This window comes from Erythrolamprus reginae, chromosome 1, assembly GCF_031021105.1.
Source record: "Erythrolamprus reginae isolate rEryReg1 chromosome 1, rEryReg1.hap1, whole genome shotgun sequence".
Classification (NCBI taxonomy): domain Eukaryota; kingdom Metazoa; phylum Chordata; class Lepidosauria; order Squamata; family Dipsadidae; genus Erythrolamprus; species Erythrolamprus reginae.
The window spans coordinates 254,009,786-254,028,044 of NC_091950.1; the positions used below are offsets into that span (position 1 = coordinate 254,009,786).

The 18,259-nt window shown below is 37.2% G+C and overlaps 1 protein-coding gene across 4 annotated transcripts in view; it reads left to right on the forward strand.

Moving 5' to 3' along the window:
- Positions 1-18,259, forward strand: part of CYRIA (CYFIP related Rac1 interactor A) — an 84,311-nt gene that overhangs the window by 54,364 nt on the left and 11,688 nt on the right. For 3 of the 4 annotated variants that reach the window (XM_070738591.1, XM_070738602.1, XM_070738609.1), the window contains 3 exons: positions 6,080-6,160; positions 14,714-14,835; positions 16,464-16,569. In XM_070738591.1, the coding sequence (XP_070594692.1) occupies positions 6,091-6,160; positions 14,714-14,835; positions 16,464-16,569 (298 nt within the window). In that variant the 5' untranslated portion in view covers positions 6,080-6,090. Of the gene's footprint in view, positions 1-6,079; positions 6,161-6,339; positions 6,413-14,713; positions 14,836-16,463; positions 16,570-18,259 lie in introns of those variants that run through there. The other variant, XM_070738617.1, reaches the window with a different exon arrangement.

Consider the following 18,259-nt stretch of genomic DNA (forward strand, 5'->3'; position numbering starts at 1 on the left):
CAAAATGCCACCAGAGGTAGAGTGTCTTACTGGAATCTGTTTAGTTCCATTTCCAATTCCAGTCATCACCATAGAGTGGGAAACGTACTCACAGAGTGGCCACTGCCCTGGGTGGAGATTGGAAGCCACAAAGCCGGTGTTTGGGGTAGAGAAACAAAGAAGGACTTCTGCTGGTTCTGATTTTGACCGCGCACATGGAAAGCATCAGAAGTCTTTCTTTGTTTCTCTCCCCCAAACACCGGCTTTGCGGCTTCCAAACTCCAACCACGGCAGTGGTTGCTCTGCGAGTGCGCTTCCCTCTCTATGGTGATGGTCATTGGAGGCCTCTCCTCCTCCCCTGCTCCTCTCTGCTCCGATCTCCCTGTGCCCCCCCCACCTTTTCATTACAAGGTATTTCCCTGCACAGACTATTTGAGAGTGAGAAGCAATGGAGCTGCCAGATGCAAATAAAATGTTTGGGCACAATTTGTGAGTGGCAGGGGATGGGGAGGGGCAGGATGTGAATTGGTAAGTAGTTGGGGAAGGTGGCTTATTCGGGGTGGGGGGGCTTATTTCAGCACATGCGCTAAAAAGCCTGATTGGCCTTATTCTGGGGACATGTATTATTTTCAGGGAAACACCTAGTAGTTACTGGCAGATTATAAAAGGCTGAATGCTTTTGCTCATGAAGGAAAGTAAGTTAAAATGATTATCAGTCAATCTTCAGGCAATAATAACTATTATTTTGTAAGCTATATTTCTTTCTGGACGACTTAAAAATATAATTAAATGTGCATTTGCTCTCATACTAACAAGTCTATGGGTCTATAAATAAATCCTGAATAGCTTAGATCATTGAGTGTGTTTTTGGTTTCATGATCAAATTGCTCTGCAGTATAATGCAATTTCCATTAAGAAGATTCAGAAGAAATGTTCTGTATGCTTTGCAAGCCTTTTTCCTATAACTTCAATGAAAATGGCTATATTAATAGAATTAAAGGATAGAGCAAAATTAATCTAATATTCTCAGTTACCATTTAATATTTGGAAGGGTTATGTATGAACAAGACTATTGATTAACAACTGGCTATTAGTAACTTTAGATTACAGTATATTTGCGCACTAAATTCTCTGGTTCACAAAATCAGTCTTCTGCTGCTAGAATTTTGCAAAATATACTGTTTTGTTACCAGGAAGAGATATGTGACAATGGCACCTCGCTTACCAGTGATTCTAAGAATGATCTGGCTATAAAACTCTATGATCCTTGACATTATTTGGTCCGCCAGTCAGATTCCTTTCAAGTCTTCCTACCTGAACCAACTAATATCATGAACATTTCTGCCCTAAGAGGCAGATGTTGGTTTCCTGGACACAGGAATCAAAATAATGAGGCTTGCTAAAAGAAATTTAAGTAGTTTCAGGATATATTTGGAAAGTTATACCAACAGCACAATTACAGATTGGTAAAAATTGTTGAATACCAACAAGAGAAGCATTATCTCATCCAAACTTGGTGAACTGGCAGAATATACTGAGATATAAAGATATTTTGGCAGACAAAGGAAAGTTGAAATCGACCTAGGATCTGGAGGAACAAGGAATTATAAAGGACTGGTTTATGAGACTACAAATCCAGACGAGATATGAAAAAGACAGTAAAGGAGAAAATATAATGCTGAAAAAGACATAGATTAGGCGAAAGCTGGCTCAAAAGCAGTAAGTGTGAGAGGGACTTTGGAGTCCTAATGGATGATCAAAACATGAGTCAGCAGTGTGCAGCGACAGCCAAAAAAGCTAACACAGTAACATAGACAATAGGACAATAGGACAGGGATGGTAGGCACAGTGGTGCGCTTATGCATGCCCCTTACAGACCTCTTAGAAAGGGGGAGAGGTCAATTGTAGATAATCTAAGATAAAAGGTTTTGGGGTTAGTAGTAGAAACCATAGAGTCAGGTAGAGCATTTCAGGCATTGATTACTCTACTGGTGAAGTCATATTTTTTTGCAGTCTAGTTTAGAGCGGTTGACATTTAGTTTATTACGTGCTTGTGTGTTGTTGTACTTGAAAGTGAAGTAGTCGCTAGCAGGTAGGACATTTTGGTATATGATTTTATGAACTATAGTTAAGTTGGAACGGAGGCGACGGAGTTGTAAGTTGTCTAATCGAAGAATTTCAAGTCTGGCAGAGTAAGGTATTTTGTTGCGGGAAGAGGAGTTAAGGACTCTTCTTGTGAAATATTTCTGGACTTCCAGTGTAAGAGTGTAAAACTTTCAGTGTAAGTGTAAAACCTCCAGTGTAAGAGCCACACATACTTTAATTGGCAGGCAAATTTTCTCTAGTATGCAGGAAGGCAGACAAAAGCTGTAAGATGACGTGAAAATAATTTAATCAATGTAAGGTTAAACATTTTTTTTCCTTTTTGTTACATTGAAAACTATAATTTTGGGTTGTAGTTTCCTCATAGAGTTCTTAATTAGTGGAACCCAGTTCCTTCTTTCCTTTTATATAGGTAAGTTTCCTATCGTGAGGTAGCCTTATGCTATTCCTTACTTCCATTGTAAAATATTTAAAACTTTTTTCATTCATTTCCCCCCTTAGTACTTAATTCTCAATTGTAATTTTTCACTGAACTGGGGCATTTGAAAGCTTTCAATGATCTCCACTAGGAATTATTTATATTTAATGAGATGGGGAATATTTTTATTGGAACTACCATAGCGCAAGAGTTCAATTTACAAAAAATAGCATAGACTTATTCACTGCTTAATATCATACCTGTTATTCAATGTATCCTCTCTGAAAAGTTATGTATGCAAATTTTACTTACAGTAGGAATGAAACTCCAGGTGGAAAGCCTGGAAATTTTAATTTAAAATAATTTACCCTTTTCAGTTGCCTAATTAATAATTTAAATGCTTCAAAGTATCCCTGGGTCAATAGTCATGTTTTAATTTCCATCCCTGTGTTTCTTGTTACTGTGCTTGTATAGAAGGCGGCTTAAATGACAAAGCATGTAGGTTTGAATACCAGTTATTTTAGAACATTGTTTCCCTCTCCTACTTACCAGCTTTCCTGAGGATCATGACTAAGCATTTTAAGAGGTAGGGTAGATTTTTGGAGTTATATTCTTGTGAATTGATTTTTAAAAAAAACTTGGTCTGTTAATACCCTGTTTCCCCGAAAGTAAGACAGTGTCTTACTTTCTTTTTATCCCCAAAAGCCCCACTATGTCTTACTTTCGGGGTATGTCTTATATTGGAAAAAAATTGTCGAATTTTTTGTTTTAACCATAAAATTAACATTTAGACGCGGTGATGTATGGAGGGGGGTGGCGCGGAAGTGGGCAGGAGGCGGCGGTCATTAAGATCAGAGGGAGGTGGCAGACGCGGTGACGTATGGAGGGGGAACGGTGTGGACGTGGGCAGGAGGCGGCGCGCAGCTAGATGAGAGGGAGGCGGCAATACCCCCGTGTTTCCCTGAAAGTAAGACATATGTCTTACTTTCGGGGTACGGCTTATATTAGCCGACCCCCCTGAAACCCCCGATACGTCTTACAATCGGGGGTGTCTTACTATCGGGGAAACAGGGTAATAGTTGAGGATAACTAGGATTTTCTTTAACCCAGACTAGGAAGCCGTGGCTTTCCAAAAAGAATCCAGGACTTATATTGAGAGAAAACTCAGGCTCAATAGTAGTGAAAGAAGGAACAATAGAATATTCAGTTTTGTTAACAGCGAAGTAAAAAAAAAACACTCTCCACATTATTATTAATACAGTGATAATTCAATAAGAAAAAAATGCATACACATAATCCTCGACTTACAACAACAATTGTATACTTAGCATGGCGTTCTCTTTCCAGCATAAGCTAATCAGTATTTGAGAGCCCAGGTTTGCTCATGTTCCTTAGCAACTGGCATTCAAAGACATACATAGTACCTCTGCTATTAGAGATAATATAGTCAACATGACTATCAATCTGGGATAGCGTGTTTGTTTTTAATAAGGATGCTTTGAGATTAAGTGTTTCTGGAGAATAATGCTAATGGTTTAGGACAAAAACACACTAGGATTATACAGTGACTTCATTTTTTTTCAATAAGGTAAGTTGTACTTTTAAATTCAAGTTGGAAATCTGGTTCTTAATTGTACTATATTTGAAATCCATTTTAAGCATGATTCTTACATTTTTTACAATGCATGATATATAAAAGTGTTGCTAGATTCAGAGTTAAATTTAAATAATCATATAGTTGTATTTTAAAACTGTATTGCACCATGTTGTCAACTTTAACATAAAAATAGCCTTCTTTCCTCCCTCCCTTGTTAATATGTATGCAAAATATTAGTGTTTCACATGAAAATAACACCAGATCTTATATTAATTTTTATTCCAAAAGACATATTTGGGCTTATTTTACAGTTAGGTCTTATTTTGGGGAAAATTTACTGCAGTAATGGGAAAGGTTTGACATACCTACTTTTATAGTAAGAGTGGAGTTTCTAAGCCTTAGTGTGTTTGAAATTTATTGAAATGAGTAAATTTGTTTTGAATGATTATATATTAAAATTAATTGTACCAATTAGTTTGTTCAGATACTATATTGTTCAGAATTTTCCCCCAGTATTGTTCTGATATTTCAAATTAGAGAATTAGAGTTATTTATCCAAGCTATCTATACCTAATATGAGAATTAGTACTCTACTACTTCTCAGTCATTGCTTTAAAAAAAAAAAAAGTGAAATCAGGTTCATTCCGTTACTGTAAACAAAATAATAAAGTGTAAAACCAATTCAGGATTAGCTCATTATGTAAAATAAATCAACCCAACTTTCTTAGACAGAACTAATTTTACCACACTGCTAGATGTAACAATGCAAACCACTTATGATATGATAAATGGCCCATTCTCTTTTTATTGTAATTAACTAATAATTATTTATATTCAATAGTAATATTCCATACTAGTTATTAAAGAAAACCTATCAGATCTTATTTGCAGAATAGAAAAATAATTAAGATATCAACAAGTGCTTTAATTATGTTCAGCTATATTTTGTATGTGTATATGAGCTCGTAGAAACATAGAAGATTGACGGCAGAAAAAGACCTCATGGTCCATCTAGTCTGCCCTTATACTATTTCCTGTAATGTTTATCATAAATATATTGAGTTTCTTCCAGTGGTGTCTGTATCCCAATTGATTGGCTTCCAGTTAAAATCCTCAGCATCCTTCCTGAAGTCTGCTGTGGACAATGGATGAATCATAGAAAAGGAAAAAAGAGGAAAGGATGTCCTTTCACAGAACCTTATACTAAACTGTTTAAGCTTATATTTAGGCTGTTTTAAACTGAGGGTGCATTCAAAGATTGGACATTCACTTTAGTTAAAGCAGTCAAAATCTACAAAAGGCTGCTTGTCCAGATACAGGTAGTCCTCAACTTACAACCACAATTGAGCACTAAATTTCTGTTGCTAAGCGAAACATTAGTGAGGTGAATTTTTGCCTCATTGTATGAATTTTCTCACCACATTTGTTAAGCGAATCACTGCAGTTGTTAAAGTAGTAACACTGTTGTTAAATGAATCTGGCATTCCCATTAAATTTGCTTGTCAGAAGGTTGCCAAAGGTGATCACATTATGACCCTGGGACACTACAGCTGTCACGAGTCAGTTGCCAAGCATCTGGATTTTGATCAGGTGACCATGGGGATACTGCAACGGTCGTAAGTGTGAAAAACTGTCATGAGGCAGGTTTTTTTCAATGCTGACGTAACTTCAAATGGTCAGTAAGTGAATATTGTAAGTGAAGGATTACCTGTATACAAAGAAAGAATGTGCACACCACTGGAAATTCTGCCTTCATTATATTTTTCCCTCAGTCACAAAGTATGGTTTCTGAATATATTTTTCATATTTGGTCAATATTCCCAATACTTTATTTATTGTGGCGTTGATGGTTAATTACTTTGGCAAACAGTTTGAACGTTCCTGTTTCAGTTTGAACTATTATTGCATGTCAAGCCCTTATTTTTTTTTTCATCTTCTGTTTTTGCATATGTAACTCTCTATAATTTTATTGCATTCACTAGGTTTCGCTGGTATGGGTAATCTTCTTAAAGTCCTTACCAGAGAAATTGAAAACTATCCACATTTTTTCCTGGATTTTGAAAGTAAGTTCAAAGCTCGGAATGTTGTTTTCCCTGACTTAGGTACTAGCTGAGAAGAAATGTTTAAACTTGATTTGCCTTGACAGATAAAACTTGTTCAAGCAGTACATTAGAGATAACAGTATTTTCAAGATTTATTCCTGAGTACCTATTCTGTTCCTTTTCTATTTTTCAGAAACCAAATGGGAAATCTTTTAAAAGTTCTCACTTGTACAGACTTTGATCAAGGCCCCCTTTTTTTCCTAGACTTTGAAAGTGAGCAAAATTTGGCCTGTATTATATTTGGAGGTGTTTTTTTTAAAAAAAAAAACATTAAAGAAGTCTAATAAATAGCATTTATTAATCTACCATGCAAGTACTCTAGCTCACGCCACTTGGAGTTCTTTTTCATTCTGAAAAGTCATTGTTCGGTTTATCCAAAATCCCAATAATAATTGCGTGTGATCATGAGAATTAGCTAAAAGAACTTGGCTCATGGGCTTGCTTTATTCTGATTAGTTCATCAGCCTCCATTTTGAAAAGGGTTCAAAACATGGGTGGAAGACCACAGCCTGTGACTTAGTGCTTGGTTCACAGATCCAAATTTTGACCCTGTGTTGTATCTTTACCCCACCAAAATTGGGGGGGGACCTCAAAATCTCCACAGACTATTCTAAACTGATCCTTATAAGTGGCTTGTGCTATATTCAGAATAAACTTGCAAGTAAATTACTTTGGTTCTTGCATTATTGGTGTGTCTAAAAGCACATTACTAAACTGTTATGGTATATTATTTCAAAACTTAAATAGTATATGAAACAAAAAAGGCAAATTCAAAGGATCTGATATGACTAAATGTGAGCAACCAAAATTCTGTTTAATGCTTCTCTATTTTGTCAACCTTCCCATACCCATCTGTGTGTAGATTTTTTTTCTCATACACATAAATAAGTCTTGCTTCTCCCAGTATACACACATGTGCATATGCCTGCATGTATATACACCCCTTTTTCCCCTTTTAGCAGAAACAGCAATGAAAAATAGTAGGGTAAGATGGGATTCCAATTACACTGGGAAGAATAGATAAGGGGAGAAAACTAAGCGACTAAAGACAGATAAAGAGGTAGCTGTATATAGAAGCAAGATTCTATTAAACATATGTAGAACTAGAGTTATGGCCACAGTTGAGCCCAGAATTTACCATATTTCTCAAAGTATAAGACACACCTTTTCCCCCTAAAAGAGGGTGGAAATGTTGGTGTGTCTTATACATCGAATACAGCCATTTTTGACCTCCTGAAACCCTGCCTCCATGTCCAATTTTTGCAAAAAAATGGGCAGATTTTTCACAAAAATGGGGTACGCAAAACATTTTGGAGGTCTGCAGAATGTTCCTGGGGGCTGGGGGGAAGCAAAAAGGCTCCCATTTTTGACCCTTTTTTTGTGGCAAAAACAGGTGCGTTTTTTCCTTTCCCCAGTCCCCAGGAATACTCTGCAGGCCTCCCTAACACTCTGCGTGCCCCGTTTTTCTCAAAAAATGGGTGGAGAATGGGCAGAGGGTTTGGGAGGCCTGCAGAGTGCTCCTAAGGGCCACGGAGGACAAAACCCTTTTTTTCTTACTTACCTCTTTAAAACCTTGCTATAGTCTAAAAAATATGTTATGTTGCTTAGTGAAACATATGTTAAGTGAATTTGCTCTCTATTACAACTTTTCTTGCCATAGTTGTTAAATAAATTATTGCATTTGTTAAGTTAGTAACATGGTTGTTAAGTGAATCTTGACTTTGCTTGTCAGAAGGTTGCAAAAGGTGATTGATCACATGACCTTGGGATATGGCAACCATCATAAATATGAACCTGTTGCCAAGCATCTGAATTTTGACCATGTGACCCTAAGGATGCTGCAATGGGCGTAAGTGTGAAAAACGGTCATGAGTCCTTTTTTCCCAGTGCCAATGTAACTTTGAATGGTCGCTAAATGAACTGTTGTAAGTCGAGAATTAACCATATTATAAGTTGCCTGTGCCAGGCAACAGTTTAACTTCTGGCAAGTCTTCATGAGTGTCACTTTTTTTGCTCATTCTTTTGTTTCCAGTAGCTCATTTCTGTTCATATCAGTGAATATAAGACAATCATTTCCCTGTTCATGTGCTATAATAATTTATTAATTATTTAAATTGATTAATTTTTAAATTTGTACAGACAGTCCTCCACTTATGACCATTAGTTTAGTGATTATTAAAAGGCAACGGCACAGAAAAAAGTGACTTATAATTGGTCCATGTACTTATAACCGTCACATGATCAAAATTTAGGCAGTCGGCAACCAGTGATGGTTAGAGCATTCCAGGGTCATGTGATCATTGCAAGCTTATAAATTGCAAGATACCAGATTCGCAATCTTCCAAAGCAAAGGGGATTCGCAGGATTCACTTAAGAACGGCCGTGATTTGTTTAACAACCGTGGCATAAAATGGTCGCACAATGGACCAGATATTGATTAGGAGCAACCTATATCTCTTTTATCAATATAAACAAAATATAGCAACTGAAAAAAATCATTGACTTCATTTCTTGTAGCTTTTTGTATCAAAGAAGGTGAAATAATATACTTTTACACATTAATTTATTTTGCTACATTTTGCAGTGTACTACAGCTTGCAGTGTGCATGTAGCTTGAGTTTTCTCATTAAAGTGATCAACTACTGCATTAAATCCCCTTTATCCATTCAGTTGCGTTCTATCCCTGTGTGCTATTTAATATTAAAACAAAACAAAACAATAAGGTAAGTGTATGTTGCTGCTCAATACAAGCAGTTGTATTTTATCATAAGCATTTGGTTGGAAGTTCTGCTAAGGGGTATTTTATCATTTTCAGGCCTGGTAGGAACTTCCTTTTCAAAGTACAGTATTCAATAATTTATTAAGACCTGAATTTTCTCAGAGTCCTGGAAATTATTTACATGAGTACAGTACTTGTAATGGAATACAGAGATTCTAGGTATTTAGATTCGTATTCAAAATTAATATCTATGCTACATTAAGCTTTTCAAATCTGCAGCTTCATATAATATATTTCTATTACCAGATAATGTTACAAAATTAAAGAAACAAATCATACCAGACTCACAGAATAGTAGATGATATGCAGCAATCTTTTTTTAAAAATGTAAAAGGAAAGCTAAAATGAATTTTTTTTTCCTGAAGAACACTGGTATTATATTTAATATTGAGTCATCATAGAAAATCTTTGTATGTACAACTAACAACAAAAGTTATTAGCATGGTTTTAAAAGAGATTTATTTATTTATTTATTCTTTTTATTTATTTTATTCATTTGTCCAATACACAAATACATAGGAAGAACGATAGACATGTGATAATATAAAAGAGGGTGAAAGTGAACTAAAAGATTACATTCTTTTAAAACCACAATAATAAACCATGCTTCCCTAAAACATGATGTTTTGCCTACAATGCTTGTATAATACCGTGTTTCCCCGAAAGTAAGACAGTGTCTTACTTTCTTTTTAACCCCAAAAGCCCCACTATGTCTTACTTTCGGGGTATGTCTTACATTGGAAAAAAATTGAAAGGGTCGCGTTCCCGAAGGCATCTCCCCAGAGTCCAGAAGGGCAGCCGCGGGACAGGAGCCTCGTGAGTCCTTTTCCAAGTTCAACCTCAGGGCTCCAAGCGGCGTGCACGCGTGGAGCCACAGACGCGTGTCGGGGAAGCGTGTGTCTGGAGGGGAGGAGCCGCTCTGCACAGTTGGGCAACCCCACCTGCCTGCCGGAAAGGAGGCGGGCGAAGGAGGGTGCAGCTCCGGCCGCTCGCCTCGGAGCTGGTCGGCCTCGCTGGCCGCTTGCAGCCGAGCCTCGGCAGGACTCGGTTGCTGGGACGAGCGCCTTCGCTGCAAGCCGCCGCCCGCTCAGCTCGCTTCGGACCAGCGCCGTTCTTCGCTTTGCCAAGCCGAGGAAGAGGCGGTGGTGCCGCGGCGAGGCGAAGGCGAGGGGCACGCGGGGATCTTGGAAGCGACGTCATCGGGCTCCCCCCCGGCAATACCCCCGTGTTTCCCCGAAAGTAAGACATATGTCTTACTTTCGGGGTACGGCTTATATTAGCCGACCCCCCTGAAACCCCCGATACGTCTTACAATCGGGGTTGTCTTACTATCGGGGAAACAGGGTAGTACAACTCAGAAATGAGAAACTGGTGACTGTCAGATGTTGTTGAATTTATAATTCCATCACCCCAGTAATCAGGGAAAGAGTAGGGATGAAATTCAGTAGGTTCTGACATGTTCTGAAGAACCGGTAGTGGAAATTTTGAATAGTTTGGAGAACCAGCAAATACCACTTCCGGCTGGCCCCTGAAAGAGGATTTTGCAATATCCTTCCCATGCCACACCCACAGAACCAGTAGGGAAAATGTTTGAATTTCACCCCTGGAAAAAGAGAAACTATCTACCAACATATGACTGGCTTCACATTGTGTGCTATAAAACCATTTTAGAAGTGATATTACAGCTGAAATGCCCAGACAGGAACGATTGTATGTTACTGTTTCCATTTGAAGTTAGCAAATTACAACACAGTGCATTTTGTGTTTAGCTGGACCCTATGACTCAGCAGTTAAAGATGCTGAGCTTGTCAGCTGGAGAGCTGACATCCCGGGTTTGAGACCTGGCCACAGTGCAATGGAGTAATCTCCCATCCTTTGCTCCAGCACCTGCCTATCTAGCAGTTCAAAAGCATCCAAATGCTTCCCCCTTCGTTGGGAAAGTAACAGTGTTCCATGCGCTTATAGCATCCAGGTCACATAACAATGGAAAATATCTTTGGACAACGCTGGCTTCTCAGCCAAGAAATGGAGATGAGCAGCCCTAGAGTTAGAGATGACTGGACAGGGAAACTTTGACAGAGTCTTCCCTATGAAATTAGAAAGAAAAAGAATTGTACACAGGTACTATAATACTCGACTTACACCCACAATTGAACCCCAAATTTCTGTTGTTAAGTGAAATATTTGTTATGTGAATTTTTGATCCATATTGCGACCTTTCTTGCCACAGTTGTAAAAGTGAATCATTGCAGTTGTTAAATCTAGCCTTCCTGCTAACTTAGCTTGTCAGAATCACATGACCCCAGGACACTGCAACTGTTATATGTTTTGAGCCAGTTGCCAAGCACCCAAATTTTGATCATATGACCATAGGGATGCTGCAATAGTCATGAAAAATGGTCATAAATCATTTTTTCCAGTGCCGTTGTAACTTGAACGGTGACTAAACCAACTGTTGTAAGTCGAGGACTACCAGTTTATGTTTTATGACAGAAGTTGACATCCAAAATAGTATGAGTCAATTATACCATCTTAATATAATATTAAGAGATTCATATCACTTATGAATTTGAATTGATTGGATATAAAAGTGCCTTCTCTACATCATAATTTCCCATTCCATAGAAAACTCTATGAAAAATCCTGAATATACTGTATATCTCTGATATTTCAGATATGAGGCATGTGGATTTTACAATCAAAAGGATTTGAACTTTCCATCAATGTACCGTGTTTCCCCAAAAATTAGACCCTGTCTTATATTTTTTTTGAACTCTAGAATAAGCACTTGGCCTTATTGCAATGCACTCAAAAACCCATTGGGCTTATTATTAGAGGATGTCTTATTTTGGGGAAAAAGGGGTATATTGAGCTAATATTAAAGGCTTGTTGGGTTTCATGGAGAGAAGAGGATTCTTAATAAACATAGAATGGAATAGAATAGAATAGAATAGAATAGAGCTGGATGTGACCTTAGAGGTCTTCTAGTCCAGCTCCCTGCTCAAGCAGGAAAATCTATTAGTTGGATAGAACAGTTAGTTAGGAATAGGAACTTTGCTTTCTGTAATGCTTGAGTCAAACCTTGCCAAAGGCAATGGAAAGGTTCTACATCTATTATTTAACCATAATCCCCAGTGCCTCACTTGATGTGTCATATCGGAATGAGCTTAAGATGTTAATCTGCAAAATGCAAAATTTTAACCCAGTTTAGATCCTCCAGATTTATTTATTTACACATATAATCATTCATCTACCCAAAGGATCTCTGGGTGATGAAGAAGTACAAGATTTGACTTCTTCTTTTTTTCCTCGTAAAGGATTTTTTTCCCATTGCACCTTGCGTGTATTTAACTGCAGCATTGTTCCTACTTAATTAGTAACTTGCACAGTGCATTTTGAACATTTGCAACAAGCATTTCTCTCATAAGATGTGTACTGTTAGATTTCACAACTGCACTTTAATTTAACGCACGCGAAACAGGAGGAAATTGATTCTTTGGAAATGCTTCCTACAGTTCTCAGAGCTGATCTCTAAGACACATTAAATAAATACATGTTATTGCTGTCTGAGACAACACTGAGTGAACAGAAAACTAGCTATTAGACTCAGTCAACAGTCACATGCAGATAGTGTGGTCTCTTCTGTTGGAAGATGATTACATGAAGGGTGGGAGGATAAAATTTTTTCCCCCTGAGATGATCTGTGCAGAATCCAGGATATTCTTTTTATAGTGAATTGGTTTTCCTGGATCTGGATGAATTGATTATGTGTTTATCTCTACACCTTAATCTGGTGATATATTTACTTTCTAAAAATAGTGATCCACATACCCAGTTGTTCTGTCGAGCTCTCTGATAGAATCCTCCCAAAAATGCACAGATACAATTTCAGACACACACACGTTTGAAAATTCAAAACAATGTTCTTTATAATGAAAATTCACTTAAACCAAGCCCTCTTTTGGTATAGCAAAGAGCACTCGTCTCCAAACAAACTGGTAATTTGTACAAGTCCCTTATCAGTTCTGTGATACTTAGCTTGCAGCGGTGAGGCAATTCACACTCCTTCTTTTTTCACAAAGTGAAACACACTTTGCCCTGGTTTAGTTTCAAAACGGGGAAAAATCAGCAAACAAAAGGTCAAAGTCAGTAAAGCAGTCACGAAACACGATCAGATAATCCTCCACAATGGCCAAACCCACAGGCTGCTCTTTATAGCAGCCTCACTAATTACCACAGCCCCACCCAACCACAGGTGGCCTCATTTTCTTTGATAATAATCTCTCAGTTGTTGTTGCCTATGCATCGCTCTCCGCATGCGTGGCTGTATCATTAACTCTTGTTCTGAATCCAAGGAGGAGCTAGATAATTGATCTCCTTCTGAGCTGTCTGCCCCACTCTCCTCCTCCCTGTCACTCATGTCTTCTTGGTCAGAGGAGCCTTCACCAGCAGATTCCACTGGGGGCAAAACAGGCCTGCAGCATGTGGATGTCTCCCTCACATCCACAGTCCTTGGGGCAGGAGCTGGGCCAGAGCTAACCACAACACCCAGTTTTATGTAGCCAATAATGAACCAATCCTTCAGGGGGTAAAGTTGTGAGGAAGGGACTTCTGGAGAACCGTAGTGTGCACTATTGAGCCTTTATCCAGACATACAAATCTAATAAAGTAAATAAAATAAAATAAATAAGCTCTCCTTCCAGCCTATGATTTAGAACATTGTCTGGATAGAGAAGACTTCCCTCTCCTATCGTCACTAACCACAAAAAGGGTAGTCAGAGTCATACTCCCTCTCTTTGCCTCCAGGGATTCTGCTGAGATGACTTTTAATATGGCCCTTTTCTTTTCCTCTTTTATTTGGTTACCATCTCATTATCAATTAATTAATCTGTGCTTTATATCAATTGTATTTTATTAGTACTTTGGTCTAAGACCATAACATAATGTTCATTCATTTAGTCTCAGCATAGAATGGACATAGAACTCAATAAGTTCATTATAAAGATTTGTGCTTAGATAAATGTTTGGATTTATAAACTTGGATTCCTGATAAAGACGTGTTTCCAGCACTACTGTCATTCCTACAATATTTTCAGAAAAGAAAACAATATGCAGCATGCCACTTACCAAACAAATGCCTGGTTTAAATTAAATATTGAGGGAGCCGGGGGTTGAAAATGTCACTATTATGGGTGGACTTTTGGGTCCCAAAAGAAATTTGCCAATTTTTAATTCTTTATTTAAAGTCATAATTCTAACTGATATACTTAATTTAATAATTTTCTTCTAAATCTGGTGTTATAGGGCAATAATTTTGCTACTGAAGTAAAGAGTAAGTAATCGGCAAGACACAACACTGGACTATTATTTAGACTGGAAACAGGGAGAACTCTTTACTCGTTGAATATATCCCATTCCTGGTGATGCATATAAAGCTGCATTAAAAAAAAAAAGTTCACCTAAGCTGACTTTAATGCAGGGATGTCTTTGGTATCAAGTTTGGTTAATCAATTACAATTTTAAAAAATTGCAAATAGTTCTTGAAGCCCTTATTTTTATCCTGGTTATGATTTAATAAAATGGATCTGAAAATGGATAAGTGTCACAAGAACTATATGAAAGTAGTAAAAAGTGGATCAAAAAGCCAATGAATTTTACAGTAATTATACTTTGTGTGATTGTCCCAATTACAGTTGACTGCTTTTTGCAATACTTGCTTTTTATGTTTCATCTAGATGCTCAGCCTACTGATGGAGAAAGGGAAATATGGAACCAAGTCAATGCTGTTTTACAGGACTCAGAAAGTATGCTTTCAGACCTACAGTCCTACAAAGGAGCTGGACAGGAGATTAGAGATGTGCGTTCAGTTATATTATAAGAAAACAATATACTGTATACTCAAGAAGCAAATTAAACACAAGTGTGTGATTTGTTTTTGTTTCTTTGTTTTTGTATTGAAACAATGCAGCCAGGATTTCTTGGAATTATTATATGCAAAACTGAAAATTTTGGGATCTCATTTTGGGATTTTTTTTTAAAAGAACACCCTATTACTGCAAGCAATTGTGGGAAATTATCAAAATGACACTTTGCTCAAATACTATATAGTTTGTTATTCTTAATTAGAAACCAGTAATGCAGTCTATGAGTGTGTACAGATGTATACATTTGCATTAGATAGCACTTTGTTCCTAAGGTTATTATTTGTTATTAACCTTGATAATAATGGGACCTGAGCAGTGAATACTGGCCAAAAGGTTTCTAGCATACTTTTTAAAATATAAAAAAGTACTTGTCAGAACAGCAATTGATCTTTGTTTCTTGGATGAGAATCGAATCAACAACTTCAAGGAAAAACAAAGTCCATCTGCCTTTTGAAGAAGCACATTTGGGACAACCATGACTTGGATGCCTGAGAATCTCCATAGATATGGAGGGGGGTAATAAAACAGACTCTTATTCCCTTGACTCTAAATAGGCATTGTTTAAATTTTTATCTTATTTATACAAAAAAGTAGAGAGAGGGGGGAAAGAGAAAAAAGTATTTTAAAAAGTAAGTAATCTGTAAACTACATCCTAATAAATCAGTGTACACATATATACATGTATATATGTATGCATATATACATGTTCTGCTGAAGGATGCCCCCCAAGCTCTCCCCACTCCAACAAATTTCTCATTCATCCAATTAATTTCTAAAATGGGGCAAACGGCTCTTGCCAAAAGTTAGAAGAAAATTCTTGTCAGAAGCTTCTGGGATGTTTTTTTTTTCTTTTTTAAAGGGAGACACAAAATTCTTTCAGAGAAAGACAAATACCGCAATGTATTAGAATTGGCTTTCATTTTGACTGTTCATTCATTTATGTGCATGGGAAGGAGAGGATGGGCACCTTGACATTAAATAAATGAAGTTTTTTTTTCTTTTTTTTAATAATTTTTATTTTTCTCCACAAACTTCAGCCATACATCAATATACACATATCTTGAGATAATTAGTGATATAGAAATCAATCAATCAATCAAATAAATGAATAAATAAATAAATAAATATGCATGCATTTTAATTCAATCAATCATAAATCAATATCCTGCTTTGCACTAATTTTCCATTCCATTTCTTTAGTCTGTCTTTTGCACTCCTCACCTCTACCTTTCTCTCTCTTCTTTTTCTTTCCCTGCCTCCATCTATTTTCCTTAGATTGTCTACAGTTGACTCTCCCCTTTTCTAAGCACACCATTGTGCCTACCGCCCATGTTCTACTGTCCTGTTGTCTTCTTTTATCATTATTTTCTATATTATGTTTATATAAACTACTATCTTTTACTCGATTGATAAATGAATGAATGAACGAACAAACAAACAAACAAATAAATAAATAAATGAATAAATAAAATGTATTTCCTTCTGCTTTCTTCCGCTTCTCTCTCCTCTCTTTTACTCTCTAAGTGAAGGTTTTTTTCAAGTTATTTTTACTGTTTTCCAGGCAATACAAAACCCGAATGATATTCAGCTGCAGGAAAGAGCGTGGAATTCAGTATGCCCCCTGGTTGTGAGGTTAAAGCGCTTCTACGAATTTTCTCTCAGGCTAGGTGAGGTTCTGTCTTGCTCAAGAACTATCTAGCTCATGAACTTTTGTGAATATTGTTGGACATTTTCTACTGCCCTGTTACATTTTTTCTCCTTGGATATAAGCACCTCTGAATAATGTGTGCATGCATTCTTAGAAGAATGTAGTTAGAGCAGTGATACGTAACGTGGAAAGCTGCCAAAAGCTAAGCTTCTAGTTGTTGTTTAACAGCTAGTATTGCAAGGATAAAATGATGATAATCACAGAAGGTGATCTGAAGTTGGAGAAGTTTGAAATGCGGTTCTTATTGGGTTTTAGAAAAGGGAAAATTCTGCACTTTTCCCAGGATTTTTGATTTATAGTACTTGGTTTTGTTTGCTGTCAAAAATTGGCACAAATTTAGCTTCTAAAGCTTTGTGAAAGCTTTAGAGAGTTTCTTTTTAAAAAAAATAAAAACCACTTGTGAATTGCATGCTGCCAATTACTCATACCTGTTTAAAAACCCAGAAAGATAAAGCATGCAAAAGAAGAGCCACGTTGATTTGCTGCAACAAAACCTAAAATGTAAACTTGTGCTACTTGGATACTGATAAATACAGTAGCCAGAAGTGGGTTACTACCTGTTCTAACCAGTTCTATAGAATTGGTAATAAATCAGTGGTGAAATCACAGAGCTGGTTCTGTCGGTGCCAATCCATGGTCACCACCATCTCTCTTTTTTTGGCTTTTTTATTTTTTTTATTTTTTGCTATTTTCTGCTTTTTTTTTTTTGCTTTTGCTCATCCCCCAAAACTGACTTTTCATACTTTCTGGCCACTATCTTTTTTCAACTTTTTTTTGCTGGCTTTTGCTTCTGCACATGCTCAGAAGTCAGGTTTTTGGCACTGCATGGCCACGCAGCATGTAATGCACATATAGCCACATGGCGCAGGAGGAAGAAATCAGCAGCAAGGTAAGTTAGAACCAGTAATGGGCTCCTACGGGTATGGTCAGGTATGCAGAACCGGTGGAAGAACTTTGATTTTTTTTCTTTTTTCCCCTTCTGGGCTCTGGGTATGTTTTTGCAGCCCTTCACTGGTTAGAAGCCACCCCTGATGGTAGCATTATCTTTCTAAATTCTATTCCACAAGATTAATTCATTGCAGACTGGCCATAGTTATCAATGTCAAATGCCAAAATATATAAGCAGTCATCTACTTAACAACCATTCATTTAACAATGGTTCAAACAATAGGACAGCCTTGGTTCAAACAATAGGAGAGCCTTGGACAGATTTATGATATATCCTTGCATGTATGACTGTGCAGCATCCCAGTGCTCGTGTGAATGTAATTTGGGCATATGGCATCCAGCTCACTTTTGTGGCTAATTTCAACATTTTGCAGTCACCTGATTGCAATTTGCAACAGAAAGTTTTTGACAAAGAATGCTGTCATGGAAGCTGGATTTGCTCTATGACCACATGATTCATGTAAGAGCCATGGTGGTTCGTTTAATAACTGCAGTATAATGCAAAATTGAGTCTGGTTATGTGGTGACTTGCATTATCACTGCACTGACTTACAACAACAACAAAAAATCCGGTCCCAATTACAGTTATTAAATTGAGGATTACCTGTATCAAATTCAGACAAGAAGAATGCTAATATATGTTAGCATTCTTTGAGCACTGTTTGAATTGCAGTCCCATGTAATTATACCAAAGGTCTTTT